This window comes from Physcomitrium patens, chromosome 23, assembly GCF_059467195.1.
Source record: "Physcomitrium patens ecotype Gransden chromosome 23, ASM5946719v1, whole genome shotgun sequence".
In the NCBI taxonomy this organism is placed as follows: Eukaryota; Viridiplantae; Streptophyta; class Bryopsida; order Funariales; family Funariaceae; genus Physcomitrium; species Physcomitrium patens.
This window is the reverse complement of record NC_143432.1, coordinates 11,102,075-11,113,978: the sequence shown is the minus strand read 5'-3', so window position 1 is coordinate 11,113,978 and position 11,904 is coordinate 11,102,075. Positions and strand designations below refer to the sequence as shown.

The 11,904-nt window shown below is 38.7% G+C and overlaps 2 protein-coding genes across 3 annotated transcripts; one reads left to right on the top strand and one right to left on the bottom strand.

Annotated features, from left to right (window-relative positions):
• Positions 1–4,160: 4,160 nt before the first annotated feature.
• Positions 4,161–8,325, top strand: LOC112275952 (purple acid phosphatase 15). 2 transcript variants are annotated; one of them, XM_024506773.3, is made up of 8 exons: positions 4,161–4,332; positions 4,790–5,143; positions 5,605–5,796; positions 6,059–6,395; positions 6,522–6,739; positions 6,959–7,149; positions 7,350–7,631; positions 7,872–8,325. In XM_024506773.3, exons 2-8 carry the CDS (start codon positions 4,864–4,866, stop codon positions 8,043–8,045), a joined length of 1,674 nt encoding a protein of 557 aa, XP_024362541.1. In that variant the 5' UTR covers positions 4,161–4,332; positions 4,790–4,863; the 3' UTR covers positions 8,046–8,325. The 2 variants fall into 2 exon arrangements, with proteins under 2 accessions (XP_024362541.1, XP_090102935.1); XM_090246809.1 differs by lacking the exon at positions 4,161–4,332 and adding an exon at positions 4,425–4,491.
• A 577-nt stretch (positions 8,326–8,902) lies between these two features.
• Positions 8,903–10,517, bottom strand: LOC112275838 (uncharacterized). Its single transcript, XM_024506516.2, has 2 exons — positions 10,141–10,517; positions 8,903–9,667 (listed from the first exon to the last, which is right to left on the bottom strand). The coding sequence occupies exons 1-2, from the start codon at positions 10,515–10,517 to the stop codon at positions 9,208–9,210; spliced, it is 837 nt and encodes a 278-aa protein (XP_024362284.1). The 3' UTR covers positions 8,903–9,207.
• Positions 10,518–11,904: the final 1,387 nt, after the last annotated feature.

The following is an 11,904-nucleotide window of genomic DNA, read 5'->3' as shown; positions in this document are numbered from 1 at the left end:
AAGGTAATAAGAAAATTATCAAGGTGATAGCTAGGATTTATAGTAGCAACTAGGTTAAGTGGCGGCTAGGGTTTGGAGTGGCAGCTAAGTTAAGTGAAATATATGATTCAATTGGATGAAATAAGGATGAATGAGAAAGAAGTTGATCCACAATGGATGTAAATTTTACCTATAAATAAAAGATGTAACTCAAATTAATGATTTGCCACATCTTTTGCTACAAGCTTATCAACTTTTGAAAAGTCAAAAATATGAAGTCATGGATGATAATCATAATTAGTAAAAAAGATATTTCTTGAGTAGAAAAATATATTGAATTATTATACATAAAATTTGCCATGGCAAAAAAAAATTCCAATCATCTTGATGAAAATTGATAGTATACCTTAAATAGTGCTCAAAAACTTGATTCATTTGTTCTATTTGCCCATCAATTTGAAGATGAAAAGTTGAAGAGAACTTTATATCTATTTTTAAAATCTTGAAAAAAATTTCTTTAAAATCTTAATATAAATTGAGTCTTCCTATCTGATATAATATCCTTGGACAATCCATGATAGCAATAGATATTGCCAAAAAAAAGCTTAGTCATTTCTTTACCTATGATAGATTTTAGACCTATTACAAAATGTGCCATCTTGATAAAATAATCAACTATTACAAATATAGAATCATATAAATCTGAGATTGAAAGATCCATAATAAAATCCATAGAAACAAAAGACAATAATTGTTTTAAAATAGATTATGGCTGAAGAAGTTCATAAGATTGATGGCGAGGATTTTTAAAGCTTAAACAAATATCATATGATTGTACAAAGTCTTTATGTGCCTTTTATATTTGAAGACATCAAAAATCTCTTGATGTTAGGTTCAAAGTCTTGTTGTATCTAAAATATCTAGCTGTTAAAAAGTCATAATGAATTTAAAGAATAAGTAATCATGTACCACCTTTTAGATTGTATAATATTCCTTTGAAATAGAATAGCTTGTTCTTGAACTCAAACTTGAAATATCATGAAATTTAGAAGAATTATTCTTAATATCATAGTCAAAAGGATCAAAGGACATACTTGATTAAATTTGCTTAATAAAGGTTGAATCAACAATTAATGTTGATTTTATTACTTAAAGGTGAAAATATTCTAGCTTCAAAAAAATCATTCTTTGTTGATCAAAAGATGCATCTTCTTCTTTTGGTGTAAGATAAGAATATCTAGAAAGGATATCTGATAAATCTTGTTATTTTCCATATTGATAAGTGATCTTGAAATCAAATCTTGATAAAGACATGCTCCAATAAGCTTGGTAACGATTCAAAATACGTACCAACATAAAATACTCAAGGTTCTTGTTATCTGTATATATAGTAATTAGACTCAAGGTGCCCTCTAGATAATGACACTATTCTTAAAATAAATCTATAATTACAAGAAGTTCTTTGTTGTGGATTTCATGATTAATCTTGGCTATTGATTTTTTTTTTGAAATGGAAAGCTATTAGATGGAGTTTTTTTTATCTACTTCCATTTATGACAATATTATATATAAAGCAAAGTCTGATCCATTTGTTTCTATAAAAAATGTCTTGGAAAAGTTAATCTAATATAAAATTGATATAAAAATAAATTCTTTTTTTAAAACATCAAACAATGCTTTGGCTTCTTTATTCTACTCAAATTTATCTTTACTAGTCAAATGTATAAGTATAGTTGCAACTTGAGAAAAAATCTTGATGAAGATCTGATAGTAAATGACAAAGTTCAAAAAACATTGCACATCTTTTATTATTCATAAAATCTTCAAATCCATGATAGTTTGGACCTTTTTCAAATCCTTTATTAGCCTTTTGTAAAAAATGATGTATCTTTAGAAGTCAACTTGAATAATATGGAATATATATTTTTTTAATTTGGCATATAATCCTCCACCTCTAAGTTTTTATAATACGCAACAAACATGAACTTCATACTCTTCTATGTTCTTAGAATAGATTAAGATGTTGTCTAAATAATAAACAATAAAATCATCAAGAAACTTATAAAAGACATCATTCATTAGATGTTAAAAAATAGCTGATATATCTATGAATCCAAAAAGTATGATATTATATTCAAAATACTCATATCTGGTCCAAAATGTAGTTTTCTATATATCTCATTTTTTAATGTATACCAAATTATATACTCCTCATAGATTTATTTTTGTATAGATCTTTGCTTAATTGAGTTGATCAAAAAGTCCTGAAATCAAAGGTAGAGGATGCCTATTCTTGATGGTGATCTTGTTGAATCCTTGAGAGTCTACACACATTTATAAAGATCCGTCTTTTTTCTTTACAAATAAGATAGGAGCCCTAGTTGGAGATTTTGAATGACATATGAAATTTTTAGCCAAATTCTCATTAATGTAGTCTTTAAGTGCAGCCAACTTATTTTGTGATATGCTACAAATTGGTCTAAATTGTGGTTGAGCTCTTTCTTGAAGATCAACTTATAAGTCTTGAAACAAGACTAAAGACTAGAAAGACATTGACAAAAATGAAGAAGGCTTCACTCTTGCCCCATATATATTCTTAACAAAGAATTATGTAGCAATGTCCTATAGGACCTTCAAAATGTATTGACTTTGTAAGATATGTATGTTAATTTGCAAGACAAGTTTTTTCTATGTATCCCACCTAGTTAGCTTATTCCGTAAGCTACCAACACGTGATTAACTTATTAACCAAGTTTTTAATTTACCAATCAACTACAAACACATGTAAAGTCAAAGCAATGTCTAAGAAGTTATTAGAAAGTTTTTTTAAAAAATATTATAAAATAAACCTACTATTACCTACTTCTATTTAATCATATATGTAAATATTGAAATAAAAATGTATGTCCATAATAGTTCTACATTGCAAACATTGATATGGCCTTCAAGTATCTTCATTGTAGTGAGACCAATGGCTAACATTCAAAAAGAGCTATACAATCTATACACTTGTGCATTCACAAAAGAAATCTTGAAACAAATGATGCAAGAATAGAAGAAGAGTCTTAAGACACCACACTACCACATGAAACAAATTCAAGGTATTATACTTTAAAAAATACTCTATTGAAATTCCAAGCGTCAAAGGATTTGTATAGGAAAACACACCTTGTTAACATCATGTTTCCTACAATAGCAAGATCTTTTCAAACCCAAGTTCTCAATGGATCTCAAGGTACCTCATAGTATGATCCAATGCCCTAGGGCAGCAAATATATGCTGGACATAAGTCAATGTCAAAGAGATAGTCCACCTTTAGAACTATAGGTCTAGATAAAATAGTCCCTCAAAAATAAATAAATAAATAAATCTCTCTCTCTCTCTCTCTCTCTCTCTTTCTCTATATATATATATATATATATATATATCTATATGGATTCAAGACTACTACCTTAGAATCTATAAGAGATGTACAAGTGAGCTCCACACCAGAGAGATCTCTCCAATGAATCATTTTAACAATGTAACCAAATACTTTTTTTTAAGCCAAAGTGGCATTTAAAAGCTTGATGAAGTAAAGAATTGCTTTAGTATATGAAAATAAATAAACAATGAAGAAACTAATTGACTGTTGTATACTATGAAATAGTTGAAACCATCATATAAAAATTTCATAGTAAAAATAGTTGAAACCATCATATAAAAATTAATATCTATAAAAATAATGCACAACTATCAAAACTTAAAACATGGTGTGGACCAAATGATTAATACTTTCATAATCACCTTTACAAGTACCATTACATGAAGAAATTTCAAGAATTATTACTTGTGTCTAGAAAGGCATTCAAAATTGAAACCACTATGTCAGAAACATTTAACACAAGCTTCAATCTATGATTCTATATGTATTTGTTTACTTTTTAATTTAATTTAAAATTCACTTTATCCTTACAGAAACCAAACTGCAACTGTCAAGTGATGAAACGAAGGGCCAGAGTAGTTCGCCGAAGAATCTGTTCATCGAACGAACGCAAAACGTCGACGAGGAATCGTTCCTAGCGGATACGTGAAGTCTGCTGGTACACGTTGGCGAATCCGCGGCGCTCAATGCGAAGGTGGATCTCGTTTCGAGCCCCTTTGCTGAAATTGTCAGTTGGGGCGTGAACAATGTGTGTGCTTGCCCTGAAGCTTGAGATTCCGGAGATGGGTCATGGTAGTAGAGCATGAAACCAGGCAGTGGATTCTACTCTGTCAGTGTGTGTGTGTGTGTGTGTGTGCCGAAGCTGCATCGGCACCGACATCGAGAATCGCGACATTTTCTAATTTCGAAAGCAGTGGTGTAACCATAGGGTAAGAATCTCGTGGATTCTGTGATTTCTTTTCTAAATGAATTCTGTAAGGTATTATCAAAGGTTTGGAGTGTTGGTTTGCTTGAAGGTGGCTCGGGTTTGTCTCCGCATCGTGACGCTTTAAGCTTTGCTTCGCATGGGCCTCTTTGGTACAAGCAAGGTTTGTCTTGGTCTGGATTCTATTGAGACTTTTCAGTGCTCTTGTTGGTGTGCGACAAATTTCGAAGTGCTGGGCGTGCAAAAGCTTTCTTGTGGGAGGGTCTGGGTGTGATATGACGAGCAGTGTGGCTTCGAACGTGCTGCCTTGTCAGAGTGGTGGATGTGGATAGAAGAGGTTCCTCTGCTTGCTCATTTTGGAGAATTGTGGTATGAAATGAGCGATGATTGTTGGAGAGAGGGGGGATGTTGTGTCAGTTGTGACGGAGCTTGATGCTGCCGAGTGTTGGTCGGCTGAACAGGGGCTGTGGGTAGGGAGGCAGCGAAGGGAGCTTATGTGGTTTGGAAAGAGAGAGGGTGGAGATTGTTGGTAGTAATGGAGTGCTCGAGGGGGTGGGCATTGGTGTTGCCCTCGTTTTTGGTGCTTTTGTTCGCGAGCTTTGTCGGAGCTGCTGATGAGGCGAAACGGATTCCGACCACATTGGAAGGGCCCTTCAAGCCGTACACGAAGAAATTCGATACCAATTTGCGCACTGGGAGCGATGATTTGCCCCTATATGACCCACGAATTGTGAAGCGCGTCCCCGCTATTTACCCAGAGCAGATATTTCTCGCTCTGTCAACACCTGATGCTATGTGGGTGTCTTGGGTCTCTGGTAAGTCATCCAAATCCGTTGTATCTTTCTTTCCCATTCTTAAGTCCTTCGGGTTTGGGAGAGTTCATATGACCAACAGTGGGCTCGTAGAGAACACGTCTTGTGGAATGCGCTTGGAATTGGCGCTTAAACTAATTTTCTTTGCCACTGGAAGGCACGATACCGAGGTCTTCTGTCCTTATTCTGGTTGGGTCGGCTGGTTGTGGACGAAGCTTTGCTAGGGAATTTATTTCAAGCATCCCGGAAATTCTACGCTGAACATCATTTTACACAGGATAGTTACGTAATCTTAGAATTTAATGAACCATTGGGAATGGATCTTGACAAAGCATGCTACCTTTTCCACTGATGGACAACCCTCGAGGGTAAACATAAAGCGCAGGATTAGATCCTCCAAGTCTGGTTACGTTCTTTCTCTTTGCACCAAGTACAATGTAGCTAACATAGTTTCGACGTTGCAGGGGATTGGCAAATGGGTCCGAAAGTTACGCCCTTGGACCCGACCAGTGTTAAGAGTGTTGTGCAGTATGGTACTGCGTCTGAAAAGTATACAATGTCCGCAAGTGGAATCTCTGAGGTTTACAGTCAGCTCTACCCCTTCGACAATGTGCTCAATTATACATCGGGCATTATTCACCACGTCCGCATCACCGGTAATTGGCTTCATTCTTTCAGAGACTTTGAGCGTCCAAGCTAGCTTATCAGAGAATGCGTTATGTAGTGTTATTAACGTTAATTGTGAGGAAAGGACTTGTACCTTTCGATATAGTTGCTGGGAAATCCATCGATTAACACGCTCCTTAAGAGCGGAACTTGTACGCAATTTTCTGATATGCTTCATGGGTTGAGAATTAGCTATTTTGAGTTTTTTTTTTCAGCGTTAACTGAAACCTACTTTGTTTGTACATTGCTCAGGACTTAAACCAAACACAAAATACTACTATAAGTGTGGGGATCCGACATTATCTGCCATGAGCGGTGAACATTCATTCACAACTTTGCCAGCAACTGGACCTGCCAATTATCCAAAGCGCATTGCTATCATCGGAGATCTTGGACTAACGTATAATTCCACTTCAACTGTTGATCACGTAGCCGAGAACAATCCAGATCTTATTCTAATGGTGGGCGACATGTCATATGCAAACTTGTACATTACTAATGGAACTGGCTCGAGTAGTTATGGCCAAGCTTTTGGGAAAGATACTCCTATACATGAGACCTACCAACCTCGCTGGGACATGTGGCAGAGGTGTGAACATTTACGTAAACATCATATTCACATACGATGCTGTTTTGGTATGTTTCACGCTTTCTCACCGTGTGTATTTTAGGAGATTCTTTTTCTTTGATCTAATCTATTGTTGTGCTTGAGCAGACTGGTTGAGCCGTTAGCATCGAGGGTGCCTTTTATGGTCATAGAAGGCAATCATGAGGTCGAATCACAAATCAACGGCGAAAGCTTTGTGGCATACAAGGCCAGGTTTGCGGTTCCTCAATCAGAGAGTAAATCGGGTACCAACATGTACTACTCTTTCAACGCAGGTGGCATCCATTTTGTCATGATTGGATCCTACGCAGATTACAATAAGTCCAGTAAGTTTTTCTCCAATTCTTTGAATAATCAGTTCATAAGCTGGGGATATAAGGGATACGACTTTGAGGTTGTGATACCGCTTCTAAGGCTGTCTTGTCTGAAGACTGTCATGTATTTCATTGATATGTTTCTGCTTTGGGTACGTTGTCAGTTGCCTTACGAATTGTGAAAGAGAATATTATGAGTTGAATGTCATGTGTGGTGTGTGTGGAAAATAGGCGAGCAATACCGTTGGCTACAGGAAGATCTTGCAAATGTCGATCGGACTGTTACTCCATGGATCATTGCAACCACACACGCTCCGTGGTATAATAGCTACCGCGCTCATTATCGAGAAGTAGAATGTTTTCGACAATCGATGGAGGATCTTTTGTACAAATACGGCGTTGACGTCATGTTCCATGGCCATGTATGCGCAATTGAACCGTTCTGTTTGTGTACAGGCTTTTCAAAGTCATTGAGCACCACATCACGATAGGGCTATTACCTTCAAAGATATAATTAGGCTTTTGATTTGCTGTAACTTGTATATGGTATTTATTTTTTGTTTGATCGTTTAATTGTGCTACAGCTACGTAGTGAGGTTTGAACATGCCCTTTATGCTGCAGGTGCATGCTTATGAACGAATCAATCGAGTTTACGATTACAAGTACGACCCTTGTGCTCCAGTGTATATCACAGTCGGCGATGGTGGCAACGGTGAAAAATTGGAATTAATCCATGCAGATGACGATGGTGCATGTCCTGATCCGTTGACGACCCCAGACAAGGGTTTTTCGTATCTCAGTGGCTACTGTGGCTTTAATTTCACCAACGGCAAGTTTTGCTGGGACAAGCAACCCGTCTGGAGTGCCTGGCGTGACAGCAGCTTCGGTCATGGCATCATAGAGGTTATATTTGAATTCGAGCATTATTCTCTTTTCTACATTGTTTGTGCTTTTCGTGCTTGGTGTTTGTATGCTCACTTGGAAGGTTTGCAATCAAGACGATCTATTGTTTTGGTGAAATTGGGAATAATCGTTTTTGGCAGTTCTAGAGCTAGTGATCAGGGGTCGAACGCTTGGGCAATATCTCCAAAATTCGATGAAGTAGTTCAATCAGTGTCTCATACTTCTCTGTTGTGTAAGCAGGTGGTGAACAGCACGCACCTGCTTTGGACTTGGCATCGAAACCAAGACGAATATGACGAGATTGTTGGTGATCAAATTTATATAGTACGCCAACCTCACGTTTGCAGTAACCAGAACAACCTGTTGCGGAGAAACAAGTCTGTTCGTTTCTTCAGGGGCAGTGATTCAAGATAAATATGCAGAGCTTTTATTAGCTTTAAGTAAATTTTATGTTTTTGGAGTTGCAAAGTCATGGGTTGGTTTTTAGCATCAATGCTTATGTGCATTATTCATTTATACGTATTTGTGTTGCAAATTTTAGGAGTTTAATATATTAATGGTGTACAACCCCCGATCATGTTTTAATTATTACTGTCATCGTCTAGCTTAGAAATAAGTTGTTAGTCCTTCAACCCCACCTTTTACTCAAATGCAAAACTTTATGACAAAACATGAGAAATCTTTTGAAGTTTAATGTGTACCCAGTTTGAAACATTCACATCTATCAACTACTATTTTCAGTTCTGCTATTGCATAAGGTTTCAGGGTAGCAAGGCAAATAGTGAAAAGAATGTGTCTTATCCAAAGTCCTCTTTGATATTTCTGAGGTTTAAATAATACGATCTGTAAGATTTGATTTGTCTGTTAGACAAACACTATTTCGATTTGCTGAATTTTAGGGCTGCAACACTGCTGTACACGCACAAACTTCGCACTGGTTCCATTCAGTATCATGCGCATGAACTCATGCCCCTATGCGCCTTGAATCTTAAGTGCATCTGGACAACACCTATGATTTGTTTGAAGAAGAGTGAAGGACGAAGGTGATGTTTTCCAAGTTAAGGTGGCGGAGATCGATCAAGCGCTGTAGTCAACGACAAAGCCATCTTCTGCACTGTATTCCACTTGAAAGAATTTCACGATGCCCAAACTCCATACAAGGCCACATACATGTTCCTTTCACAACCTAACAAGTTGATTGAAAGGGGCCATTATACATCATCTAATCAATCAACCAGGAAGGCAACACTGACCATCTCAAGCACATAAACTGCAGAGTGCAATGCTTCCGACTTTTATTAATGTTGACACATCAACATTATAAGCGTTGCAAATCAAGTCGCGAATATAAAAAACCTAACTAATGAAAGACGTATACATGCAAGCCGACAAGCTACTCTAATTCTGAAAATAGCACAATGTAGGCACAGGTTAGGTCATTGACAAGCACTGACTGAACCGTGCCCTGCCACCCATCGACATTTTATTCCGGGCCTGCCTTGGACGCTGCATTCCATCAGCTTGATTCAAGTCAATCTAGCACAACACCAGAAGCACTTTCTCCCTCATATTAGAATTAAGCAGGCATCGTAGGAAGAATATCGGCCCATAGAATGTAAAGCACGAAGCCACCATCTTTTGATTGGTAAGAGATGCCCTTCTCTTCAGCTTTCCAGGCGCATCCAGTGCTGAGGCAGGCCATCTGGGGAGAGTCCGAAAACCCAGATTTCAAGTAGTCCCATATGTCGACTTTTTTAATGACCAGCAAATCGGCTATGGTTTTTGATGAGAATTCGCATGTGACGACGGGGTCTTCGAGCGAGCTGGCGAAAGAAAACTTCAGAATGCCACCGGGCTTCAATTCCTGCGCTGGGGCGACTTCCCTTTGGGAGACTGCAGATGTGCACTTGCACAATATGTCGCCGGAAGCGCCATTTTCGATGGCCTGATTGACGGTCACAGCACCTGCTGCGACGTTCACGAGTGCGAGCAGCATTGCCAGCTTCACTGGGAATGCCATAGCCTGCGACATCATCCTGCAACAAGAGTGACCCACAATACTTAGAGTATACTTTTGTGTGGGCAGAAACCGAGGCAACGCATGCAATGCTGCAGTAGCCGTCATCGATAACTCTTGTGGGATTTAATAGGTTAATAGAAAGGGATTTAAAGATATACGCAACCCACGACGTCACAATGCGAGGTTACAAAATCTACTGATGTTAATCGAAATGTGACAGTAAACAATAATCCAGGCTATGGGTCACAGCGTCCGGCTTACATTGTGCAGCAATTGCTCAAAACCTTCCACGAGACTCACACCAGGTGGAATACAAACAGGTAAGACAGTAACTACAGTTACACAATAGTAAAGTGTTACACTGAAAGATACAACAATAGAAGGCCCAAACATGCAGAGAACGGTCCAATTCGATCTCAAACTTTAGTTCTAGGTTTGCAATGGACACAAGAGAATCAACTTCGACACAGAAGGGGTTCCAATGCTTACCTTTTAATGGCTCTGTGAGACGATTCAAAAGCAATTCCTCTGCTCATTAATGTCCTCAACCACAAGATACACCAGCCCCAGAGACAAGCTGTCGCGACTCTGAGGTCGCTGAAGACTTTGGAATCAGTGAGGAAGATGATGGAGCTCACTCGCAGTTCACGCAGAGGCGAAGCAGAAGGCTGGAATGGTGACGGCGGTGACTGATGAGTTGCTGGGCATTGATTGAGCTCATATTCATAAGGCAGAAGAGCCTGGACATCTGACTTGTTCGGTGGGACTCCTGCAGCTGGTTGACTTACGGATCCCCTGACGTGGATTTCGGGGTTGTAGGATTTCATAGATTTCGATGACTGTGGACTTTTGAATCTGCCCTGCATTATAATAACTTTTTTTTTTTCCAGATAAGCCTGTTGAGTATTTTGTTTGCGTTGACTTTTGACGGCTTTGGGCAGCGTGAAGATGTTCGAAAAATATCGATGGGAGGCACAATTAGTGTTGGAGTTTGAGGGGAAAAGCGGAGTACTGCAGCCTGCAGACACTTCGTATACTTCTGACATCCGTATATTTGAGGGTGTGAGTGCTCATCCTTTGAATCCAACTGCGGTTTATATTTGAATGAAACATTCATGTCCACGACGAGTGATTAGGTCAGTTCGTTTTGGATTCAACGATGGATTACTCTCGATCTTCTGACTTGATCTGTGCAAATACCAGGTTGCAGTGAAAGTCAACTTCCCCATTCCATCGTGCTTATCTACCCATATTCTCCAAACTCCATGCCTTGGATTTTTGAGTTTTTAACAGTGACCGTGATAAATGACCGTGCAATGACATCTAGAGCCTAAGCGCAAGTGGACTTGTGGGCGACAGCCTAGATCGAAACTTGGATTGAAATTTTATCCTCTATAATGGAAAAGTAGTCAACAAGTGGAAGTCAGAATGCTTGAGAGAAGCACCAGCTTTGTAGCAGCTGTGGCGAATGAACACCTGCGCAGATATCGATGCAAAACGTGAGAGCTCATTCAGCCCAATTTAGGTCGGAGGAGGTCAAGCGTGGACTCCAGGGCACTATTTGTCGCAAGTCTCCACGTGGGGCCCATGGATATTAGACTAGTTATGCTACATCCTGAGAATTCGAGGATTAGCAACATGATACATCTGAGGAACTGCGACGATGCTTTTAAAGCCACTGGAGCTGGCAGTTCGTCGATTGTGGATGAGCGGCGATAATCCACTTTTCATGTGAATTGAGATATCAACCCTCAGATAGTCCCATTTTTCAATACATTTTCAACAGGTATTGCGGCATTCTACTGCATCCCATATTTTGATACACCATCATACCGCCATTTGAAATCAGAAGAGTTTTTTGCACCATGCCTAGATATCATAAGAACCACCTGTTGGACAAAAGAGAGAGCACCCAGTCGAAGTTCCTACATGGTGAGCTATGGTCGCCATCTGGGCTCAGAGATCAACTATCAACCTTGTTGCTGAAGACTCCTCGGTGCTTATGATATCAGCTGCTAGACCCAAACGAGAACCGGAGGCAGCCTGTAAAATACTTATTCGAAGCTTGTTTCTACGTGTTCATCAGCATGATTGGCAAGCATAAAGGTTACTTAGAATGATCAAATGCACTTTAATCACTCCAAGTCTAAATTGAAATGGGTGTAGAAGAAGTAACCCTGGTCAAAGCAGAGTAGATACCGAAATACTCGCATTCGTGTCGAATGGTTTGGACAAAAGAGGTGATTCTGTGTT

Bases quoted from the DNA above. Each gene is read 5' to 3' on its own strand.
- LOC112275952 (XM_024506773.3), top strand. From the start codon at position 4,864: ATGGAGTGCTCGAGGGGGTGGGCATTGGTGTTGCCCTCGTTTTTGGTG. The intron at 5,797-6,058 runs GTAATTGGCTTC...TACATTGCTCAG, and splicing joins TCACCACGTCCGCATCACCG to GACTTAAACCAAACACAAAA. The intron at 7,632-7,871 runs GTTATATTTGAA...TTGTGTAAGCAG, and splicing joins TCGGTCATGGCATCATAGAG to GTGGTGAACAGCACGCACCT.
- LOC112275838 (XM_024506516.2), bottom strand. From the start codon at position 10,517: ATGCAGGGCAGATTCAAAAGTCCACAGTCATCGAAATCTATGAAATCC. The intron at 9,668-10,140 runs GTAAGCATTGGA...CTCTTGTTGCAG, and splicing joins TCTCACAGAGCCATTAAAAG to GATGATGTCGCAGGCTATGG.